At 42.3% G+C, this 23,331-nt stretch overlaps 2 protein-coding genes across 7 annotated transcripts; both read left to right on the top strand.

The window, feature by feature from the left end:
- The first annotated feature begins 1,367 nt into the window (after nucleotides 1-1,367).
- On the top strand, nucleotides 1,368-10,477 carry MRPS10 (mitochondrial ribosomal protein S10). 5 transcript variants are annotated; one of them, XM_085543015.1, is made up of 9 exons: nucleotides 1,368-1,421; nucleotides 2,527-2,585; nucleotides 2,689-2,761; nucleotides 4,233-4,372; nucleotides 4,797-4,905; nucleotides 5,910-5,999; nucleotides 6,261-6,356; nucleotides 9,478-9,517; nucleotides 10,452-10,477. In XM_085543015.1, the coding sequence occupies exons 1-7, from the start codon at nucleotides 1,386-1,388 to the stop codon at nucleotides 6,345-6,347; spliced, it is 594 nt and encodes a 197-aa protein (XP_085399141.1). In that variant the 5' UTR covers nucleotides 1,368-1,385; the 3' UTR covers nucleotides 6,348-6,356; nucleotides 9,478-9,517; nucleotides 10,452-10,477. The 5 variants fall into 5 exon arrangements, with proteins under 5 accessions (XP_085399141.1, XP_085399144.1, XP_085399142.1 ...); XM_085543018.1 differs by lacking the exons at nucleotides 9,478-9,517; nucleotides 10,452-10,477 and adding an exon at nucleotides 9,094-9,176; XM_085543016.1 differs by lacking the exons at nucleotides 9,478-9,517; nucleotides 10,452-10,477 and adding an exon at nucleotides 6,497-6,615.
- On the top strand, nucleotides 8,215-22,779 carry UTP25 (UTP25 small subunit processome component). 2 transcript variants are annotated; one of them, XM_015857370.3, is made up of 12 exons: nucleotides 8,215-8,324; nucleotides 9,478-9,517; nucleotides 10,452-10,701; nucleotides 11,502-11,714; nucleotides 13,655-13,743; nucleotides 14,935-15,345; nucleotides 16,249-16,468; nucleotides 18,469-18,671; nucleotides 20,163-20,345; nucleotides 20,745-20,857; nucleotides 21,269-21,514; nucleotides 22,272-22,779. In XM_015857370.3, the coding sequence occupies exons 1-12, from the start codon at nucleotides 8,224-8,226 to the stop codon at nucleotides 22,516-22,518; spliced, it is 2,316 nt and encodes a 771-aa protein (XP_015712856.2). In that variant the 5' UTR covers nucleotides 8,215-8,223; the 3' UTR covers nucleotides 22,519-22,779. The 2 variants fall into 2 exon arrangements, with proteins under 2 accessions (XP_015712856.2, XP_015712855.2); XM_015857369.3 differs by having other exon boundaries at nucleotides 11,499-11,714.
- Nucleotides 22,780-23,331: the final 552 nt, after the last annotated feature.

Raw genomic sequence — 23,331 nt, 5'->3', positions numbered from 1 at the left:
GCACCAGCATTCTTTTCTTTCCTGGACTATCCCTCAGCACACTCCCGAACAATTCTGTCCGTGCTGCGACACATCACTTTCACAGGGCTCATGCAACCCAGGTTCAGCTGGCTGAGTGCTCAGCTGTATGCTCCCAGATAAATCCCAGTGGTAGATCTTGTAGTCTGCCCAAGTTGTCGTGTTTGCAAAGCGGGAGCTCTTGTGAGCTGTCTTGGGTTGGCTTCTGGGGGCCTATGGCACAATTGGTGATGCAGTACAGCCTGCTTTCTCTTCCAAGCCTCTATCATTTTGAATTTCAAGGACCTTTCTGAGAAAGGCTGCTACCCTGGCAATATGGAAACGTTTTCAGGTTCCTGTCTTGGTGGTGGGAAGAAAGCTGTGTGTAACCAAAATTGGCATAGAAGTCGGTGAGAGTTCTTGAAGAACGGAGTGAAGTACAGTGGGAACTTGTGGGCTCCATTCTGAAGAGCAGCTCTGTGCTAAAGAATCTACAGTGAAACCTCTCTAGCAACACTTGGGCAGGTACACCTGGTCTGGTATGGATATATAAATACATGTGTATATATGCCTGGTTCTGTCATACCGATGTGGTGCTGTTGTGCTGTACAGCCAAGATGATCATCCGACAACAACCAAAGAAACCAATCACAAAGAGGAAAGAAGCAATTCCTTACATGGTACAACGTTCAGGCACCCGACATGGACTAACCCGAGTGTGGCACTGGCTGATGTTACACAGCTGCTCTACTCTTTGTACATCTGTGGGATGGTTTTGTTTCAGACAAGTTGTTTTCTTACTGATGGTTGATGATGGTAAACTGTTCACTGTTCAACTCGGTCCTCTTTGCTACAAACGTGTACATACAGAAAGCATATTTTATGAGAAAAAAAAAAAAAAAAGAAAATAATCTTATTTTCAGTATTTAACTGTTATTTTATTAGAAGATGGTTGTACATATTTTAGGTGCTTCAGTGTAAAACACCAAAAAAAAAAAAAAGCAAAAAAAAAGCAGACTGTTACTTTTAGGCGGCAGAGGAAGTAACGAAATAAAACTCTCGATGCGTTTGATGCAGCCTGTGATCTGTGCTGGTTTCAGGTCCTGCTGTCAGCAGGGAACTCGTGTGACAGACAGCAGCACATTTGCGGGCATCCCGGCTCTGAGGGGCCGCCGAGCAGGAGCTCTAAAACCCATCAGCCCGGCTGTGGGCGCCATACGGGCGGTGTGGCCCTGCCCGCCGGTGCCGCAGTGCTGCGCCTCACGGGGCCTTGGCTCCGCCATACCGGCAGGGGGAGCTTCTCCGTGACCGGGACAGCGGGGAGCGGAAGGTGATGCTGAGGAGGCCGCTCTGTGCTTCCTGGTCGCGCTGTTCTGGCTGGAGGCAAGATGGCGGCGCGGTGCTTGTGGAGGAGGCTTTGTCAGGTGGGGAGTGTTTCCTTGGGGCCAGTCCTGCTCGTTGTTGTTGTATTTCAAGTAGGGGATTGGATTCAGTGTCGCTTTGATTGTCCTTTCTACATCCTATGGTAGCCACTAGTGAGAAGGCATCAAGTATTTAAGTCAGAGGATGAAAGAAGCTGCTAAAACATTTTGATGCTGAATGCCACCTTTGTTACACGGGATACTCCAAGTATTGCTTTATTCAGGTTTACACCTTTAATTTTAATTTACAAGAATTTTATATATTCGGTGCATAGTTATACTTCTAGTGACAAAAGGGAGCTGCGGGTAGTTGGGATAATACGCACAATCATGCAGTGCTGTAAAGGCTTTAGTTTGGTAAGTGGGGTGGAACTCTACTGCTTCATGTTGTGTTTTTCTTTATACGGGGACTGTAACTTACACATGCTAAAGCACAGGATATGGTACATGCTGTAAGGGTGTGCATCTTTGCCTGCAAGTAAGCAATCTATTCTCCAAGGCCAGGTAGATAAAGCAACAGACTATAGAGCGGAGACTGTGTACGCACAAAAACAAAGCACTGATGAATTCCTGATTACTTTTTTGGTCTTCTTATAGCAGTGTATTACTTACCCAATGAGTGCCCAGTCTGTAATCTTCCCTTTGTCATCTGCATAGGTTCTGTGCTGTGCACTCACATGCATCAAGTCCTACTTATGTTCACCTAAGGAGGTTTCACTGTACCATCAAAGTAGAACTATAGAGAAAACATTACTGTATATAACAATGGTCTCTGATAGCACACAGAATGTATTTTCTAATAAAGAGTTGCTTAGTGATTGCTGTTTGGGTGTCTGGTTCATCACAGCTGCAAACTGTTGTATGATTTCCCTAATGTGTGGGATTTCTCGATTGTTTTTGTTTGATGGTTGTTTGTCTATTTGCTCTGTGAAATTTGGCTCCTGTTTGCCTGTGTTTTCCCATGGAGGAGGTTTTCAGTTTGGCAGATGGATGTCAAGCAGTGTCTTATGCTCTGTTGCTCATACGAGTAACCTTTGATAAACCTGTGTTATTAACTGGCTCCTTTCCAGTGAAGTAAAAAAGCAATTTGACCATTTGTTTTATACAGGGATCGTCTTTTCCTGCCAGCTATGCAAGCAGAGTTATGCAAAAGCAATGTTTCCTTCGGTAAGTTTAAAAGACCCTCCTCCCTTCTACTTTTCTCTCACTCTCCCTCAGAAAGTGCAACTTTAACGTTTATTTTATGCTCTCTCCTTTACCATAAATCTAGAAACTTTGACTTGGTGGGAGGACGGTTCTCTGGATCCCATGTTCATACAGAGGAGCCTAAGACAAATCCTCTGGTAAGTGTTTCATAGAACAAGGTATTGTGTATACCACTGTAATTATAAAGAGAAAAGAGATAAGAAGTAAATCCCTCTATTTCAGGTCGTTGGATTATTATTTTTTTTTAAGTCTTGATAATGTCAAATTGGTCTTAGAGTAAGAAACAGTTTAGATTACTGCTGTTTGAGACTGTATTTTCAGCAGGATTCTTGTAGCTCACAGTTGCCTCTTTGTCTCTTTCCTCCTTTGTTGTGTCTCTGTTTTGGCTTTGGGAGAATAACCATGTTGATAACACATCTATGTTTTAGTTACTGCTGAGCAGCACTGTACAGAGCCATGGATGCTTCAGCATCTCAGCTTCTCCTACTGCTCTGCCAGCGAGAGGACTGAGGGGTACAGGGAAGGAGCAGGAGCAGCTGACCTGAACTATCCAAAGGGATATTCCGTGTCATAGGGCATCTGCTTCTAAATGCTTTGGAAGTGGGAGGAGTTGACTGAGGGGCTGGTGCTGCTTGGGGACTGGCTGGGCATTGATCAGTGTGTAGTGAGCAGATGTGCTGTGCATCCCTTGCTTTGTGTATGTGTATAGAGTGAGGGAGGAATACACAGATACATATTTCTTTGTGTTATTTATTTATGTATTACATTACTATTGGTTTTGTCCTCTTTCTTTTCTGTTGCAGTAAATAGTTCTTGTCTCAACCCACAAGTTCTACTTTGTTGGTTTGTTTTTTTTCCCCCTCAGTTCCCTCCCCACTGGGAGGGGGCAGTGAGTGAACAACTTGTGGTGCTGAGCTGCCTGCCAGGTTCAACCACCACACAAACTCAACCTTTCTGATACGTCTGCTGTGTGCTGGAGTTACTGCTCTGAACTGCACGGGAGTAAACCAGGGTTTTTCAGATGAACAGTGGGCCCAGGCCATTAGAAATGAATGGTCAAACTAACAGTCATAAAATTGTAACTTGAAATTCATAGACTTCTAACCTGGGCAAATAGGAAGGATAATATGTGTGGAGAAGACTGGTGTATTTACATAGCTTTACTTTAGGAAGGTGAGAATTCTTGTACCTGACCATAATGATAACCAAGAAAAACTTGAGAATTTCATGTATTTTCGCACTTCTATTTAAAATGCTCATATTGCTGCTCCAGACTTGCTTTAAAAAGAAGTTATTTTTCTTGCCTTTGCAAGTGTTGCCCTTTTAGTTGGCGTTCCCTTTGCATTCTTGATTGAGAAATTTTGCCTGAATATTCAGTAGTCAGGTTTCCCTTTACACTTAGCAGGGACAGTAAGATGAAGGACTGTTGATTGAGATTAATACAGTTATCCTCTTGCAGATAAATATCAAATGAGCAGATATCAGTGTGCATTTGGGTTTTTTTTCCTCTTTTACAAATGGAGCACACGGGCTAAGAAGATACGTAGTGATTGGGTTAATAAAGGAGAACATGGGGTGGTAACACTTACCTTTTCTTAAAAAATACAGGTGTCTATTTCAGATGAACCAGAAATACTCTACCGGAGGCTGTCCCTTTTAGTTAAAGGCCACGATAAAGCTGTGTTGGACAGCTATGAGTATTTTGCAGTGCTGGCAGCTAAAGAACTTGGCATAACTGTTGAAAAAGTGTAAGTAACCAATCTGTAGCACGATGTGATGCTTCTTACATCATCTGCTGTAACTCTAGTTCCGCGCTTACAAGTATTTTCCTTTTGTAGAAGAAATGAGTTTAATCTGACATTCTTTCTCAAAATATAAATCTGACACTTCCCAGATGGTGGCGTGGGGATGAGAAAGCAGAAGCGGTGCTACTTGCAGTGCTGCCATAGTAGGATTGCATTGTAACTGTGTGAAAGATACCAGGAATATTCTTGTTACAGTCATTGGTGCTGCTGTAGTGTTAATGCTAAACTGTACCAGTACTTCATACTGCCTGGTGGATCTTCTAAATGTCAGATAAGAGCAGATTTCACTGTAATCTCAGATAATTTATATTAACATCATTTATGTAAAATTCAATATTACAACATTTTCTCTTTCTACTTTGTTCAGACACAGACCTCCAAAGACGATAGAACGACTTACACTGTTAAAATCTGTACACATTTACAAGAAGCACAGAGTTCAGTATGAAATGAGAACACATTACACCTGTTTGGAGGTAAGAAAGATGTAAAAGGAAGAAATATTGATTCAGGTAGTGCTGGGAATATAGTAGGAGCTGATGTAGGTACATCAAATGTAGCACAAATTGTTCTGAATGTACAGTCCATCTAATTTCTGCCTATAAGGCTGATTTTGACAAGTATATGGAAGAATGATTTAAAAATAAGGTAGGTATCAGAGTTACCTTTATATATTTTATGCTCTCAATTTCTAATCTGTGGGATAAGAACTTTCTCAAGGAAGGGAAGATGCTGCAGGTAAGTTACAGTCATTGCTAGTCACTGAGCATTCTCTTCTCCATGAGTTTGCTTCATATTTTGAATGCTTTTGCCCTGTGCAGCATCATGTGACAAACTAAAACTGTAAGGGGAGAAATACCAGAAAGGAAGTGTGTACAAACCACTCGTTCTGTGGCTGGTGACGCAGACATATATATGGTTTAGAATGCAGCTGTGGTTGATTTTCTTAGAAGAAGTTTACTGCTGGCATTTTGTGGCCTCTAGGGTCTGTTATGGTATAGTTGTGCTTAGTGAAATGTGTCTCTGCCCTCAGTGCCCAGACAGTAGAGCAGTGCCGATGGCTGCCCACAGACCATAAATACAACTTCTGTTTTCCAAGAGAAACTAGAATCAAGAACGTGGTAGAATTCTGGAGTTGGGGGATTTCTATCCAGTTTGAATGTTGAAGGGCATAGCAAATCTGAGAGTTCTTGCATAACACACAGTTTGATCTGATACTTGCAGTATTAAGGTCCACCATTTCTATCATAATCAGTACGTATGAACACACAGTATATACAGTTCTGCATGAAGTTGCTGCTTTGTACATGCATAAGATACGTACTGCAAACCTTCCTGTGGTGAATTCTGTGGGAGCTGGCCTAGTGTAAGATGCTTGGACCCACTGCAAAGACTAGAGAAGTCAGAGCAAACTCCTTCTTTTTTATATTCTGTTTGAAGTATCATCCTTCAGTAATAAAACACATGACTTCTGTTTTAGTTAAAACACCTCACGGGCAGTACCGCTGCAGTGTACTTAGAGTATGTTGAACGAAACTTACCTGAAGGGGTTGCCATGGAAGTAAAAAAGGTAAGTTCCCATCTCATGTTCTTAACTGCTGTGAGATTAAATCCAGATGCAAGTACTAATAATTACTGAATTTCTTAGAAAGTCAGTATACACATGTAGTTGTAAAGACCATTTTGTGTTACTATTAAAAGGAGGATGTATTACTGAAAAACGTCACTAGGTGGCACTATTAATCCGATAAATATCTGAAACCAAAATAAAGCAAAGCAGTTAGATGTTGACTAGTTGATATAATAAATCGTTTCCTTCCTTCTGTACTAGACTAAGATAGAGAAAATACCTGAACACATCCAGGAGCCAGTTTGGGATACACTACCTCAAGCAGAAGAAACAGAAGTGAAATCATGAATTCACCAGGTATTTGGATGTTGGTACTGGAACTAGTTGCTCCTATCAACCTCAATTACTAAGACAGTCTGATAAACTGATAAATAAATGTCCTGTTTTATAAAATAATCATGTATATTCTTGTTTTACTGAGTTATTCTTGATCGTAGCTCCAGAACTTGTAGACTGATGGAACATGTATAAAGTGAAGAAGCTTGACTGCACACTCTGATCAAAAATCGTGATCATCTGTAATGTTATTAGAAAGATAAAGCATATTCCTAAATAACCTAGATCTCCATTTGATAATGAGTGGCATCTGAATTCTGAAATACTTAGAAAATCCTGCTGGCGTTAGTGTAATATTTAAGGTAAGGGATGCCAAACTGTTAGATGTTCTTTTGATAGCGCTGCTTTGAAATAAGTAAATCCCAGTTGCATATTCAGCTTGCATATTAACACGCAATAAGTCAGAGAATGCAATCTTAAGGAACACTGAGGCATGATGAGACTCTTCTATGCTCTTACAGTTCCAATAGCGTCACTTCCAGTATTAACTGTTTGCTAAAAGAACAACACATTGATTCCAGTACAAGTATCAGCTTTTTACAGGTTTAAGTCTAATTTTATTAAGTAGCTGTAAGACCACATTGCAAAGTAAATGGATACTAGAGAGCATCATTGTACATAGGACAAACAGTGTACTAAATACTTTATTTCATGGCACCACTCTTTCTAGAGTGGTGGGTTGGTTATTCAGTAAAGCTAGTCTAGCTGGACACTGGTTATGCTTAGAGGGAGAAAAAGAGTACAGATAGCAAAAGGGTATTCAGTTAACTTGAGGGTTACTTCACTGTGAATCAAAAGAGACACTGCTAGATGCAGAACAGTCAGTGGCTTCAGACTGCATTAAGCACTTTGGCTTTACTAGGCTGGCAGTAGGACAAAGCTGTGGAAACCTACTTTGGCTGTAATTTAACTACTGTTAAAATAATTCACATAAATAATACCCATGATCAGACAGCCAAAGAGCCTGGACCATACTTGCTGACAGTACTTAAGCTCACATTCACTAAAGAAAAGAAGCTTAGTGTTATTATCAGACAGAAGTACACAGTTTTAAAGGGAAATAGCTGAAAGATGAGAAGCCAGGTTTGTGCTTGAAGATCATCTGTGTTTTCTAGTTGTAGAGAGGCCCAAAGCTGTTTTAGTGGGTGTTTCAAGACAGTAGAACTGATACCATTTGTGACAGAGGGGAAGCTGCCTGAGCGTGTTCTGCAATATGCCCCAGAAAACAAAAAAATGTATTTAATCAAATCCCTTAGAAGGAGATATACTGCCTGGTTATCCCTTGAAACTATTTGCTATCCACAGTTTCCAGCTGCTCCTCCTTTTAGTAATAATAGCATTTCTTAAAATCGTATCAGTTATATAACAGTAAGGAAGAAAGTATGCTCTGACCTGGTTAAATGATGCCCCAGAGGAGCAGCTTCTTTCAATTCTGTATGATATTTTCTTCAAATTCCTTCTAATTGACATGCCTTAGTTTTACATAAGCCACCTGCCAAATCCCGGCTGTATATAGTATCACAATGCGCTTGTGCTGGGCGCTAAGTCTTACACCTCCTAGTTGGATGTTCAGTAAGGTTAAAGGGCTGTCTTTTATTGTCTTTGCTGTTCTATTCTGGGCCTTCGGTTTCTGACTAAACGGCCGGTCAGTGTGGCTTTTCAGTTGGCTGAGTTTTAGTTATCAGCCCTTAATAGGATCAGGCTTAGGTAGGAGCTGAGGAAAACATTAACCCACACAAGCAGCCGCACTCAGCACGCCGCCACACGGCAGTACGACAGTACGACAGCCGCCCTTGACGGCCGTACCGTAAAGCGCCTCGCTGCCGGCATGGGGAAGCGGCGTGGCGGCAGGGAACTGGTGCGGGGCCTGAGCAAGAGGCAGAGGAAGCACCTGCGGCAGTTCGGGGAGCAGCACCCCGTGTGCGACCGGTGAGCGCTGCTGGATTGATGAGCTTTGCCCGCAGCACGTGTGTCTGTTGGCCCCTCTCGGCGGGTCAGTGCTTAGTGCCCCGGGTAGGAGCCCGTGCTCCAGAGAGCAGCCCCAGGAATTGAGGAGGGAGTTTAAAATGTTTCCCTTCATGACCGGGGGAATGGTTTTAAGTTAAAAGAGGGAAGATTTAGGTTGGATGTTAGGGGGAAGTTCTTCACTAGGAGAGTGGTTAGGCCCTGGAACAGGCTGCCCAGGGAGGTTGTGGATGCCCCGTCCTTGGAGGTGTTCAAGACCAGGTTGGACGGGGCCCTGGGCAACCTGATCTAGTAAAGGTGTATGTTTGGTGGCCCTGCCAGGCAGGGGGGTTGGAACTACATGATCCTTTGAACAGTGAAGCAGGAAGCAGATACTCTGCTAAAATTCGGAATAAAGGGGGGCTAGAAGGGGGATAGTTAATAGTTAGTTTATAGAAACAAGTAAAGGAAACTTAAGGGTAGTTTATAGAAATAAGTAAAGGAAACTTAAAGGTAACAAGTAAAAGAAACAAGGGGCCTAGGAGAGCAGGGAGGATGCAGAGAAGGAGTGAGACCTCATGGACGACCAGAAGAGGAGTTGCATTCCCCCTGATAAGAACAAGAGGGGGTCTACATGCTAAAGAACTATTGAATATGTATCAGAATTCCAAGAACTATTGACTATGTATTAGAAGTCCGAGAAATCATTGACTATGTATTAAATGTACCTATATCTGTGTCACTATTTTACAAGTCGCTGTGCAAGTTTGGAGGAGCTGTCCCCCTTGCACCCGGCGCTGCGCAACGCTGGAATAAACATACCTGCTTTATAACCCATCTCTGGATTATAGAGTTTGATTCCGCAAGTCACCTTGAGGTCCCTTCCAACCCGGGTCATTGTGTGATTCTGTGATCGCATACACCCGGGCTTCACACACAGGCTGCAGCATCAGCTCAGAGGATCCTGTCAGGGTGAGCCCTGACTCTTTCCTTAAGGAGAGCTGTGTGATGCTCTGCCTCTCAGTTCTCTTTCAACTGCTCTGAGGCTCAACAATTTCTTCCTTTTCTCATCTGTGTTTATTCTGTGCAAAATATCATTGACAGCAAGATATTTTTGTGTTTTTTTTTCTTTTCTCAGGGTTTCTGGAAGACCAGAAGCAACTCAAATATGTGAACTGGTAATATATTTTTATTTCTTCCTCACTTTACTTGTTGTATGGTTCAGCGAAGTGGAATGCTGTGCCTTTCTTGTTGTTCCTTTTAGAAAACCTGCTTTTAGAAGGAAAAAATGAATGATTTTTTTTTTTTTTTTGTGATTCCAAATTGTTCTGTATAGTGTCAAACTCGTAACTGCAACAACAAGAGACAACAGAAGAAACGGGATACAATATTGCTATTCTTGTTTGTCTTTTAATGCTACTTAGCCCTGGCAAAAAGTGAAACATGCTGTAAGTTATTTTATTAATACACAGTGGTGCTTGAGTTAGAGAATGAGATGCTTTGTTCTCTGCTGAATGAAGAAATGTTGATGCTCGTTTCTGTTCTTCAAATTACAGTGCTTCAGTTTTCTTTCAGTTAGGACTTGTGAACCTCCTTTGTCATCAGACCAGTTAAAGACTTCACAGTTGTAGTGTGGAAAAAGTAATGAATGACTCTTATCTGTTAAGCACTTTTTTATTTTTATTTTTTGCATTTATATTGCATTTACTGAGTTTTCGCTTTGTGCTGAAAGGAGCTAAGGAAGAAATAACTGGTGCTGTGATTGTAGTCCTGTTTTTGCTGTGATGTTGGCTGTAACCTGGCACATTGTTCTTAGGCCTGCTTGTCCACGAGAACAAATGTGTTCTCCAAGGCTGAAAGAAACTAATCTTGTGATGCTCTGAGTCAAATCAGTGCAGAAAAAACACCAGGACATGGGTCTGCCATGGTCCTTTCAGAATCTGTGTGGAAATGTTCAAGATAACTCTTCACATAGAATGAACATTAGGGCAAAATCTCATTGCATCTGCATAGGGCTGGAATGACAAGAAGGAAATGTAGTATGGGAGCTGGAGCTGAGGGTGTTTGCTTGCTGTCTAATGGACTGCTGCTGTTAATTGTTTTCACATTTAGTCTGACAATTCTGATAAATCAAGTGCGGAAAGCGATTCAGAGACTGAGGTGGAACAAGTCTCTGTCTATCACAAGCTTCTGGCTACCCTGAAGGCATCTCCTGAGTCTGAGAGTGAGGAGGAGGAAGATGAAAGTGAATCAGAAGAAGCTGAGGAGAGTGAGGCAGAGCTGGACAGTGAAGGGTCCCAGGAGCCCAAAGAAGCTGCTGGAGATGAAGAAGAGCAGGATGATGTACCAGAGCAGGAAGAAGGTAGTTTCTTTTGCTATGCTTTGGTAATTGTTTCAGTTAGCAAGTTTGAATAATGTCTGGTTTTACCCCTGATCCTGGTGCACATGGGCTGGTTGGCTGGGTGCTCCTCTGGCTGGGAGACTGTTGCTCCATTGCGACTTTGTGATTATGAGTAGCAGCTGCTGGAGTATTTAGCAGGGCAAAGGGTAGCTGTGCTCATTTCCCAGCAGCCAGCCTGCTGCTTCTTCCTCAGATGTTGTTTGTGCGGCAGCACAGGGAGAATCCACATGGAGCAACATACCAGGGGTTCTCACCCACTTGCTGGGAGATACAAGCTGTTCTCTCACACAGCATCTGGCTTGGCTGCTGCCGCTGAGCACAGAGAAAGGTTTGCATTACAGCAGAGGAAAGAGTGTTTAAATTTTAAGGAAACCTCCTCCCATATGAGGAGACATCCTCATTCATGAAGTCCCCAAATAGATTCTAGGGCGGCGGAGTCAACTCTTTGTTTTCTCAGTTGTTTAGGTTCTTTGGAAGCTAAAACTTGTATTCTCTGAATACATTTTTCCTTAAGTTTTCTCAGAGAAATTATGTTTTATATTATTTAACTTTTGGCGTGTTAGACAAAGGTAGCTTAAAAAAAAACAACAAAACACTAAAAAAAGCCCAACCCAAAAAAGGTAAAATACAAGGCCTATTCTTTTTGCGTAGGATTTTTGAAGGACAAAGTGAAACTCAGAAGTGTTTGACACAGGCAGCCAGAAGTGGCTTTTGGTAATAGCTTTTCCAGGAGAATATAACACATTTCTCTCTCTAAGAAGTTGCAGCTAAAGACCCACCAGAACAGGCGCTTGGCCAGGAGCAGGCTAATGGGGCGGAAACTTCCTGTGACCCGAATCATGGAGCAGCTGAGGAGTTCACCGATGTGAAACATGAAGCTGAATTTAGCTTGGAAACCAATTTCATGGAAGAGGAGAGTGGAGATGGTGATGCAGACAAGACAGAGAGCAATTCTTCACAAGCCCTTTCAGAAGGTAAAACATAGTATTAGTGTATGCTAGTGATCTGCCTCTTGAGTGTCTGTAAACATGTAAATTACCAAACTCTTTAATGAGATGCTGTATAGTTGCCAAGTTCTTTGGCTGCGCTATTTATTGTGTTGCCCACGTGTGAGCCTGTTACATAAGGGACATTTGGAGTTAACGTATGCATACAGCTGAACTGTTTGTTTCCTGTAGCTCATATGGGTGTGGATTTGTGCATGGTTTCTGCTGTAACTGGTAAGGCCCAAACTAGTGGAAACCAGAAATATACATGGAGGATGTTATCTTGTTCTTTTGTTTTAATGGTAGTTTACAATTCAGATTGTAATGCTCAGGGCTCTCTGGGTTTTGAAGCATGTGCAGAGGAGTCTGATTACACCGAGGTCAGGGAGGCATCAATAGAGAGTCTGTGTGGTATCTTTTAAGGGTGTAGCACAGAATTCTGATGCTGCAGTGCATGGATGGGTGAAATCCGAGCTCTGCTGTTGGAGTTGTCCCACCTTGTGTCACACAAATAGCTGTGCAGACGGGCGTGTGATCTTTCAGCGATATGCCGTGTGTTGGCACTTGCAGAGCTCCTATTCATATTTCATGCTCTATGGTTTTAATATCAGATGGCGTAGTTTGAGAGAGAGAGGAATATGTATGTAGCATCCCTAGTGATGCTGGCTTGTCATCTTAGAGCAGCAGCTGACATTAGATCTGGGAGGCAGCTTGGTTGATACATGGGATGTGTGGAAGCATCAAAGGGCCATGTGATAGAAGAAACAGCTCATTCTTGTTACCACGAGAATATTGCTTAGGCTGTTGGCATTGCATTTTAATGAGAACCACCGCTTTCCACCTGCATGCTGAGTATCCTAGAAGCTTTGTTCAACCTATAAATAATGCACTACTTTTCAGTGGATTCTTACAGAAGTGGCTTTATAACTGATTATGGAAGATGAGTCACCTAAGACAGCAGAAAGTGAATCCTCGGGGTCACTTGAATTGCTGAAAATGCCTCGCATCATTCCTTGACTTTATTTTACAACTGCTGGAATCAGTAAAACCTACTGAAGAGAGAACAATACCCTATTCATGTGCATTACTGGGATAGTATTTTCAAGTGTCCTGCATTAGAAAATGTCTGGACTTCTTGTGGATAATTTTATGTAGATTAGAAATCCTTCGGCAGGCACTAGTGTCCTCTCATTGCTCTTCCTTAGGCAGTGAGTGCTATAGTGATGCAACGTATATACAGGGTTTGGTTTTCAAAACAAGCTTCGCATACCAAGCTCTGAATATAAAATGATTTTACAGTTTCTTGTCTCTTTCCACAAAGAATTGCTGATGAGATAAATCATACTTCTGCTCGCTTCCAGCAATCCTTGCTGCCTTTCCTCTGATCTTCTGCTCTTTATCTGTTTTATCACAACCTGTGCTCATGTCACTGCCCAGCAATGCAAAGTCTTCAACAGAACCATAAACTGAGGGCATTAAGCTCACTTAAGTCTTTACTGTTGACATCCCACTTCACCTGCAAGGAGTGGAAGCGCTAACTGATGTTTATCAGCATCAGAGCTGCAGGCAGAATATCACCAATCTTTTCTACTGCACAGTGCTTTCCTGTCCAACATTTGTTTTGGGATTTAAACTTTGAGTACTTTAGTAAGTGCTTTTTCTTTCCCTTCATTCCTTTTTTATTTTTACTTTTTTTTTTTTTTTTTTTTTTTTTTTGTTATAGGCAATCTGTCAAATCTGTTCCGTTTTTATGGAGAGAATTAGACATCCTTTCTCTTGTCACCCAGTGCTTTGAAATAGCTGGTTGGAGCTGCAGTGTTGGCCGGCAGAAAAACTGTCCATATCGCTTGCAAATCTGTTCTGAAACTTTTGATCCTGCCATTAGCTGCAGTAGTTCTCAGGACTTTGTTATTTCTGTTTTAAAACAGATCCCTTTAAACAGCACATGGACAAAGAACTCGAAGAAAAAGAAGTAGAAAAAATATCTATGCTATCGAAGACTTCAAGTCAAAGCAAGGTAATGTTCTGTAGCAAGACAGAGTTTCTTGAGATGCTGGAATAAAAATACTTTTGTATACAAGTGAAGTAGTTTCATTCAGTTATTAGGTATTGGCTCTGGAGTTGTCAAGGTTTTGTCACTATTGCTGGTGAAGTGTTTCTTCTTTGCTTAATGCTGAGAGAGAGCTGAGATACAAAGTCTTCTGATATGTCAGCATATGGTGACATGTCTGAAAGTCAGAGCTTTTGAATTTGCTTTGTAGTCATGAGGTCAAAGGTTTGGTGCTACTCTTGGCACTGGGTGGAAGCAGGGCTGATCTCTGGGTGGTGGCGCTGGGGTGCAGCGAGGTGCACTGCAGCTGAGTTCCTGGGGTGGCCACACAGAGTCTCAGCAGCGCTTGTGATGCACCTTCGTGTTCTTGATTCAAGGTGGTTCTAACTTTGTACACACTTACAAGAAGCTAAAGAGGAATTCGGTACTTTAGTTAATAGTGGCAGTAATATGCGGGAATAAAAAAGCCACCTCACTGTTTGAAACAATGCTGTTTTTCAAAATATTCTTTTTAGACAAACTTTAGCTTCTTAACTTTTTCACATCTGATTTTGTTTTGGAGCGTTGCCTCACATTCTGGTCACCCATATGTTGGGTGACATTCTTTGGAAGATACCCAATGGTGATGCAGTCACAGCTAACTGGGATATATATTTTTTTCCCTTTTTTCTCTTTATTTTCTTTTTTTTTTTAATATGGTGGTCAGAAATACCAGTGCCACCTAAAGCATTGTATGGCATATCTTTGCTTAATTTGATGCAGCCACATTATAGAAATAGAATGGGATTTGTGTGACAGGAGACTTAAAGGCAAGAGTTTTTTCTTATTACACTGAAAGGTTTTGCCTATAAAATCAGTGCATTGGTGTGACTGACCTGCAAATGTCAGTTGGATTCCAGCGCTGGCAAAACTGACATCAGTTTATTCACCTGCAAAATGGTGGCAGTTGTAGCCATATCACTGCAAAATGCATCCAGATCTTGTGAGCTGGAGTTAGATGCTAAGAGACTGCTTATTGAAAGAAACGTTTCAGCTTTTATTATGAAAAGATAACTGCTCAAATTTCATGACACTGATTAAACAAGCTGTGATAATGTGCTTTAAGTTGTACTGGGTCTGCTACATTTGACTCTTCTGTTTGCTTTTATTTCCCTCCAGTGGCCAAGGCTGGGTCAGCTCACTTTCTCATCCTCTTTGGAGAAACAGACAACTTTAAAACCAGTCAAAGAATTCAATGTGAAACAGCTTTATCTTCACAAGACTTTAGAGTCCACTTGGCCGAAAGTGAATAAACATTTCTTGACCTCAGGAAACAAACCAGGTGATTCCTCTTTCACCCCATTACAAAGAGAGCTCTTCTGTATCATGAATACCTACAGGGACTTGTTCTATCCGGAGAGAGATGCTTTAACAAATGGAGAAGAAATTCGTCATGCTTACTGCTTACATGCCTTGAACCACATTCTGAAGGCTAATGCCCAGGTGCTCAGCAACAATGCCAAAAAACGTGACCAAAAGCCAGGGACCGACAGTGACGACTACAGGGATCAGGGGCTCACCAGACCTAAGGTGAGAGTGCTTCAGAAATGCGATTCCCCGCCCGCTTTGGGAGTCTGGTCAGACTGTGAAAATGTCTTGGCAGTTTACTGGGAGGTATTTCTGTTGCTGCTGTTACTTGATGTGTTGCAAGGCACGTGACTTTCCACATCTCTTGGTTGTGCCTGGAAGACTTTCTGCCTCAGAGTCCAGAGTATCACTGTGTGGGGCTCATGTCATTAATCCACAGCACCCACTGGTTAATTATCAGGTAGATTCAACTTGGACTAGTCTGTCTTGTTGTGCCAACTGTCTGCTGAACAGTTTTGAGGCTGGGTTTCAGTGTTTTCTGCACTCCTGACAAAGGCTTGCTTTTGGTTTCTGTGTTGACTTTCCAGGAGTGCTTTGCAGAGGTTGTTGCCATCCATTCAGGAGCCAGACTTTATCCTTGTCTGCATGCTGAGGGATCTTATGTTTGCTTGGGGAACTGAGAGAAGCGTGTGCTTGTAATCGTGCTGGGTATACGAGATGGAGAACCAAACTGAACTTCTGGCCCCTGCATGTTTGTGAGCACACTGTTTGCCAGCATGTTCTCTCCTTGCCATATGTTAGAATTAGGCTTATTCTGCTTCCATGCGGATCCATTTGTATCTGTCTTTCAGAAACAAATCAGTGAAGTGCAGTAAGGAAGTCAGAAGCTAGGGGACTGTTTGAGGGCAGAAGTACATGCCATGGCTGCAGGGTTTAGATCTATCTGTGAGGTCTTATTTTGTCACGTAGGCACAGTGGTTATGTCAGGGAAGGAGGGTGATGCTTGTTTTGATTGCTGGGAGGCCCAAATGTGGGCACTTCAAAGACAAAACAGTTACTTAACATGCTCAGCTGTGGATATTGATGTTTTTTGGGTTGTTCAGTTGTAACTGTTGATCTGTGCAGGTGCTGATAATAGTGCCCTTCCGGGAATGTGCTTTGCGAATTGTGCATATTTTCATCAGTCTTCTTGAAGTGAACGAGAAAAGAAAAATAGATGTAAGTAATAAGAAGCGCTTCAAAGGGGAGTTTGGTTCTGACCCAGACGAGAAGCCCCCCAACCTGAAAAGACCTGAAGATTATGAAGCCGTCTTCGCTGGCAACATTGATGACCACTTCAGAATTGGTAATGACCCACAGAACATGAGTTTTGCTTATAAAGAAGTGAGGGGTAATCTAACAGGTTCTTCCTTAATGTCTGGGAGCCATCGGGGCTGGTGAGAATTGGGGCTCTGAGGTATTTGTGCTGTGTCTGCAGTGGCATCATGAATACTTCTGAAAATATTCCATTCCTTGCCATTAAAAAATAGAAGAGAAAATATAAAAGTAAACATTTTCACTCCAAGTTCGGAGTCCCTTAAAATGCAGTGATTGCTTTATTGTGGCGGGGTTGCCCGCACCTCATTTGAAAGAGGATAATCTTGATTATGCAGCAAAATCACTCATGTTATGTAAAAAAAAGCAATAAAATCTCAGGTCAAGTTAGTATATTTACGGTGTATCTTAAAATCAGTAACAGTGGAAACAAAATTCAAGCTCAGTACTGAGCAAAGCAGTTTTCTACTGTATTGCCCATGGTTTTTATGAGCAGTAAGGAATGGACAGCAATTGGGACCATTGGACAAACAGCAAATGTACGACTTATTTTGTAGTAATTTCAAGCTGTTTTAGTAACTCAGTGTGCAAAGAATTAGTTTGGTTCCCGGAGCTGCCACAATGAGTAGGCAGTTTTTTTCTAACCTAACTTGACAGATAAGAGCTTCTTGAAATGATTGTCCCTTGAAAGATAAATTGGCATCCCAAGAGGTATAATGATAGTGTGGAAGGTGCAGGTCGTTCCCACTCAATCTTTCATGCTTCCCCAGTGAGTATCTGTCTTGCTGAGAACATCTTACATTTTGTAGCAAAATAATTTGCCTTGCAGTCCTCTCCTATAGCACAGTCTCCTCGATCCACTTACTGAGTGTGAAGAAATGCATGGGGGAACTTTGGGTGCTGTTACTTGCAGAAGCAAATCATAGAAGCAGCATAATTATTCCTTCCTAATGTGCTTTGCATCCTGTTACTTCAGCACTAAGATTGAATTCAGGGCATGTTTGTTATGCCTTACTAAAACCACCCTTTCCCATTTTTAAATCAAATACATTTAGAATTACCAAAATGTTTATATGCCGACATGTTTTGAGATAAGTGCTGTCTTCCTGGAAATTCAACCTTTTAATTATTTTATTATTGGGTTAAAATAGCCAGCAGGAGATGTCCCTATGGGTGCCTGTGTGAAATTCTTTATGTGCCTTCAGATGTGCTTATAGTCACTGGCTTCAGGCAGACAGGGCAATAAGCTGAAAAGGCGCCTGTGTTGGGCAGTGTGTAGTGGGTGGTTTGAAAGTGACCCAAATGGAGATTTTAAAATCAGAAAACTGTGTGTCCATATAGTTGTAGATAGCAATTTCCTCCTTTACTTTCTTGCTTTCCTTTATCATCAGAGGTGATGCATGAGCTAGTTGACACTGCAGCATGTGTCTTGAGAAGCCAGCTAGCACCTTCCTGGTAGAACTGCAGGGCTGTCTATGTTTTCTGCCTTTGTAACATGATCAACCTTGTCCTTGGTCTTTTAGTAGTGTCTCCTGTGGCCCTGTGAATGAAAGCAATCAGTGCTCAGGAGATCCACGCTAAATCTTTCATGACAGGTTGAAATAACTGTTACTACAGTAGATAATGACGTGGACCAAAGCCTAGAGGTGAGGGTGAAAAGGAGTAGTTAATCATTTCTACTGCTTTTTTTCATCTTTTTAGCCCCGCTTTCCTCTTATTTTTCTTTTTAACAGTAAATCAAGAGAAATGCATTTTGGCTCAATAATGTCATGCAAGCTATGAAAAAGCTGAGGAAAAAAAAGAACTGCTGAAAGAGTTCTAGCAATGAAAATCTGCCAAAGGCTTATGAAATGGAGGAAGGGTAGATAAGCACATTCTCAGGGAAGTTTCAGCTGGATTGGTTTTGTCCTGCTGTAATCACAAGCATGTGCTAAGGGAGAGGAAATGTAGGGAGTTACTGTTATAGAGTCTTCTGGAAGAAAATGGTTGGCCCTTAACTTTGACTAAGAACTGCTGTTTGTGTTCTGACAGGGGTTGCTATTCTACAAAAGAGCATGAGATTATATGCGCCGTTTTATTCATCAGACATCATTATTGCTTCTCCCCTGGGTATGAGGACTGTCATTGGCGCAGAGGGAGAGAAGAAGAGAGACTTCGATTTTCTGTCATCCATAGAGATGCTCATAATTGATCAGGCAGACATTTACCTAATGCAGAACTGGGAACATATTCTGGTACGGTTTCCCTGTTTTTTTGTGTTGCACTGTGTCTTGTTCATCTAATTACAACTTACTGTTAGGAATGAATAGTTTTGCTGTTTTCTACTGACTTTATTCTAGACACTTGTTTGTTCATTTTCATCCACCGATATTTATTTTCCTTTTACTACAAATAATTTCCTTGCAGCTTTTGGTTGTATTCAGTACCTGTTCTCTGTAGATCTTAGAATTTGGATATTAGGAGGAAGTTAAACACACAGAGGGTGGTGACACACTGGGGCAGGTTGCCCAAGGAGGCTGTGGGTGCCCCATCACTGCAGGCATTCAGGGCCAGGCTGGATGTGGCTCTGGGCAGCCTGCTCTGGTGGCTGGTGACCCTACACGTAGCAGGGGGGTTGGAACTGGGTGATCATTGTGGTCCTTTCCAACCCAGGCCATTCTATGACTCTGTGATACGGTGCATTACTATTGTATTTCATTGTAGTTTGGTTGTGAGGTTGGGTTTATTTTTTTATTGACTGGCTTTTTTTTTTTTTTTTTTTTTCCGGTGGCTTTTTATTTGACAACTATAATTATTTTGCAGGATTAGATGGTTATGATTCCTTTAGTCACCTCTGGGGGAAAATCTGCCAGTTGTCTGACTGCACCGTGTCTCAGATCACAGCTGTGTGAGGAGTTTGTCCAACCTAACTGAGGTTCTTCCAGAAAGCAGTGGGCACTGGTGCTTGTTGCCATTGACAGTAGAGCCGCCGAGCATTAGTCATGTCCTAATTGAAACAGACTTATTCTGCGTGTATAATGAATAAAGCTTTAGGATTGCCACCAGTATGTGGTAATGCCCATGTTTTATGGCTGCAGGTTAATAGAAGTTTTCAAGCTTGAAAGTTTGGAGTTGTTTTTGTTTGTGTATTTCATATAGAAACACCTTTGAGGAATCTGAGCCTATCATTTTGGCAGCCTGGCGTTACTGTACATTTTAAATGAGCCTGAAAGTGTCTTATTTCCTGGGGAGTCCTGGCAAAGGCTCATGAGCCTACACGATGCTCCTGGAGTGTCCTGGAGCCCATTTTCCATTTTTGTTTTTGTTTGTTTGAGTGCATTTGTCTGCTGTGCAGCAGCAGCAGTACCAGTCCTGGGCATTGCCAGGTTGCCCCTTCATGCATTAGGAGCAGCAGTTCAGCTGCTTCTAGCTCAGAAACCTTGGACCTGCTGACGTCAGTACATACAAACAGATCCATTAGGCTTCCCCCACGGGAGAGGATTAGAAGCAAAGGCTGCTGTTACTGATGGCTGAGGAGATGGCAGTTTTGAGTCCCGTGGAATGAAATTAGGTAAATTACTCTTGATGGGGTCAATAAATCCCAGGCAGTCATCTTGGGCAATCACTGCTGTTACATTCTGTGCTGTCTTGCTTATCCTTGTCCACTTTCTTGCTGCAGTTAAGGCTCTTTGCAGTCTGGATGCAATTATGTCAGTCTGCAGCAGTATGTTTCTGTCTCTGTGTAGCACCTGATGAAGCACATTAACCTGCTGCCTTTGGATTCCCATGGGGTAGACTTTTCCCGAGTGCGAATGCCAAACCTCAATAACTGGTCCAAGTACTACCGCCAGACGCTGCTGTTCAGTGCTCTTCAAGATCCCCAGATTAATGCTATCTTCAACAAACACTGCTTCAATTACATGGGGCAGGTGAGTTCATGTCAAAGCTGAGGCCGCCTTTAGGCATAATGAAGGGGGAGAGGAGCAGAGAAGCCAGCATGGAAAAATTCCATAATTCAGTTGTAGAAGCATCTGTGTGGCAGTAATTTCTATTGCCCTGAATGTTTCTGTCTGAATCTCCACAGTGCTGCGTGATGGTCTCTGATGCTGTGCCAAAGGCATAGAGAGCTGCTCTTTTTGCAGCAATACTTATTTGATTCTTTTGTTTCAAGGTGCTAGTCAGGTTTTGTTCTTTCTGAATTTGGAGTATGTAAGTTATATGTAAGCCTGTAGCACAGCTTGCAGGTGTGTGCTGTTGGCAGAAGGCTGCCTGTAATGGGGCTGCTTTTGAGACGCTGCTTCCCTAACCATCCTGCTTTGTTCCCTCAGGTGGCTGTCCGCAACGTGCCGCTGAGCGGCTCCATTAGCCATGTTGTGGTCCAGCTCCCCCACGTTTTCCGGAGGATAGAAGCTGAAAATTTAACTTCTGTAATAGATACGAGGTACTCTGTGTTCTGACTACTTTGCTGTGCCCTCTTGACTGCAGTTTCAGATCTAGTGGAGCGTACTGCTTCCTGCAGAACATAGGGCCAGTGGGATTTCACAGTAGAAGTCTTCATTAGTCTTCTGGTGTGGGCTGGGCCCTGCACAGAGTCAGGGGATGCTGAATTTCTCTTTGCCAGAGGCAATGGGTAATGAAACATAGGAAAGCAATACCAATCTCCTTGATGTTTTTGTGGAACTGGTGAAGCCTTAACCCTTTATCTTCTACCGGTGTAGAAACCCTAAGAAGTTAAAGAAGGAAATGTATAGTCAAAACCCTCAGTAGTCTGTTGTGTCCGATGATATTCCTGTCTGAGGTCATGAAAGCCAGGTATTATTCTGATTAAAACGTACATGTTTCCTTAACTTAGGTTTCAGTTTTTTGTCGACAAAGTTTTGCCCGAGTACCGTGATGCCATCATGTCACACACGCTCATTTATGTTCCATCATATTTTGACTACGTGCGACTTCGAAATTACTTCAAGAAAGAGGAGCTGAATTTTACTCACATTTGTGAATACACTAAAAAGGCCAGTATCTGCAGAGCAAGGCGGGCCTTCCTCAAGGGAGAGAAGCAGTTCTTAGTGCTCACCGAACGCTTCCACTTCTACAAAAGGTAAACTGTGGGCTGAGTTTTCCTCTGGGTTGCTTATGTGCTGTTCTGAAAGTACAGTGGTCTTAATCACAGGTGGGCCTCACTGCCTTTTGAACCCGTTGGATCTCGCTGAGGACTTCTTAAAACTTTTGCGTGTTGCCATAGTTTCTCTGAATGCCGTGGTGTACGTGGGGCTGTATTCAGGAGGTACGTGCTGCCAAGACCATTGATGCCAGGATGGTATGATATATCCCGCAAAATTGGGTTATTTTTTCCTTTACTGGCATTCATCTGTGCCACTGTAACTGCATACAGTTCTGGGGGAAGGCATGTAAACAGTTCAGTAAGGCAGTATAGCACGCTGAGACCACCTGGAAAATTTGCTGCATCCTGACAGGAGCTGTTTGGAAGTTCCTCATTGAACGTCTTTTTTTCTGTTAGCAGAAGATGTTGTGGCAAATAGAAAAAGTTTCATGGATATGAAACTTGAATATGAAGCCAAAATGATTCGGGCTTCACCTAAGATCCATGCCAAAGAGGCTGAATACTGCAGAAAGTGATGGTGGCTGGTACTTTAGGGGAAGTCATGGTGCCTGGCAGCAATAGACCTCCATTAATTCCACATCTGTGGCAAGTTTACTCTGTGATGCAGGGTTTGTGGAGTCGAGCCGCAGCACTGAAATGGATAATTGAGATAGGATTGATGTTTTAACGTACACAATGCATAAAAATTGGTAACAAAGTTACCCTTCTCGCTTCTTCCCCTACCCTGCTACAGGTACACCATAAAAGGCATTAGGAACCTCATTTTCTACGAGTTACCAACCTACCCCCACTTCTACAGTGAGATTTGTAACATGATGAAGGCCACTGACAGTGGAGTGGATGCTACTTGGACCTGCACTGTGCTCTACACCAAGTACGATGCTCAGAAATTGGCTGCAGTTGTTGGCATAGATCGCACCGCTCAAATGCTACAGTCCAAGAAAAATGTGCACCTCTTTGTTACAGGAGAAAATGAATAAGATGGACCTGGATTTTACTCCTGATGTATCTTTTGATGTTCAAAAGAACTTCAAAAGAGCGTTTTAAACTTTTTAGTAACTTTTGCTAAGTATTCTGTTTATACATAATTTTTTGTATTCAAGTTTCTGTCCAACAATAGGCTGTCATTCAAGAAAACATGGATTGCATGGTTTCTTCTGTATATAAAGAAAATCAATCTGGAGTTGTTGTTATATATTGAAAAACTCACTGGTTAGTAAAGATTGGTAATTTGATAAACACCTCTCAATTGAATAGCTTCTCTTCATTTTCTGGTAGGGCAAACTCTCCTTCTGTTATTAAAGGAGACATTTTACTTTAATCTAAATGAACAATTGTGCCTGGGTGTTAAGGCCGATGCTGTTTTGTAGACCAGTGATTGTTCATGCATACCAGGGAGGTATCATTCAGCAGATGTGCAAATGAATCCACATGGTTTCTTCCTTTGCCTTTTAATTTAGGGTTGCTGTGACATATCTCCACTGTAGCACACAAGAAGTAAGAGCCAAAGCCAAATTCTCCTCATGGACATCTACAGCTGAGCAGCAAGGGCGGCCAGAGCAGCAAATGAGGATTCCTGTTGCATGTGGGAGAATTGTGGATGCGTGTATAAAAGCAAGCACACAAAACAGGATTAAGGCATTTTCTTCCTACTCCGGATGTGCTTAGCCCAGATGAGTAACTGACCTCCGAGGAAGCTAAAGAGGTATAGCTACTTAGGGAGATAAGTTGGTGTAGTGCAGTGACTGTTTAAAGAAACAGCAAGAGTTGCATTCCAGAGCCTTAGTGAAGAG

The sequence above is a fragment of the Coturnix japonica genome, chromosome 3 (genome assembly GCF_054131305.1).
Source record: "Coturnix japonica strain WE chromosome 3, WE-NBRP24, whole genome shotgun sequence".
In the NCBI taxonomy this organism is placed as follows: domain Eukaryota; kingdom Metazoa; phylum Chordata; class Aves; order Galliformes; family Phasianidae; genus Coturnix; species Coturnix japonica.
This window is presented reverse-complemented; position numbering and strand designations above follow the sequence as displayed.

What these genes read in the sequence shown, in the direction of transcription:
- MRPS10 (XM_085543015.1), top strand. Translation starts at nt 1,386, where the DNA reads ATGGCGGCGCGGTGCTTGTGGAGGAGGCTTTGTCAG. An exon ending in AGCCTAAGACAAATCCTCTG is followed by an intron (nt 2,762 to 4,232) that starts GTAAGTGTTTCA and finishes TAAAAAATACAG; the next exon opens with GTGTCTATTTCAGATGAACC. An exon ending in GGCATAACTGTTGAAAAAGT is followed by an intron (nt 4,373 to 4,796) that starts GTAAGTAACCAA and finishes TACTTTGTTCAG; the next exon opens with ACACAGACCTCCAAAGACGA.
- UTP25 (XM_015857369.3), top strand. Translation starts at nt 8,224, where the DNA reads ATGGGGAAGCGGCGTGGCGGCAGGGAACTGGTGCGGGGCCTGAGCAAG. An exon ending in CAACTCAAATATGTGAACTG is followed by an intron (nt 9,518 to 10,451) that starts GTAATATATTTT and finishes TTTCACATTTAG; the next exon opens with TCTGACAATTCTGATAAATC. An exon ending in AGGGGCTCACCAGACCTAAG is followed by an intron (nt 15,346 to 16,248) that starts GTGAGAGTGCTT and finishes TGATCTGTGCAG; the next exon opens with GTGCTGATAATAGTGCCCTT.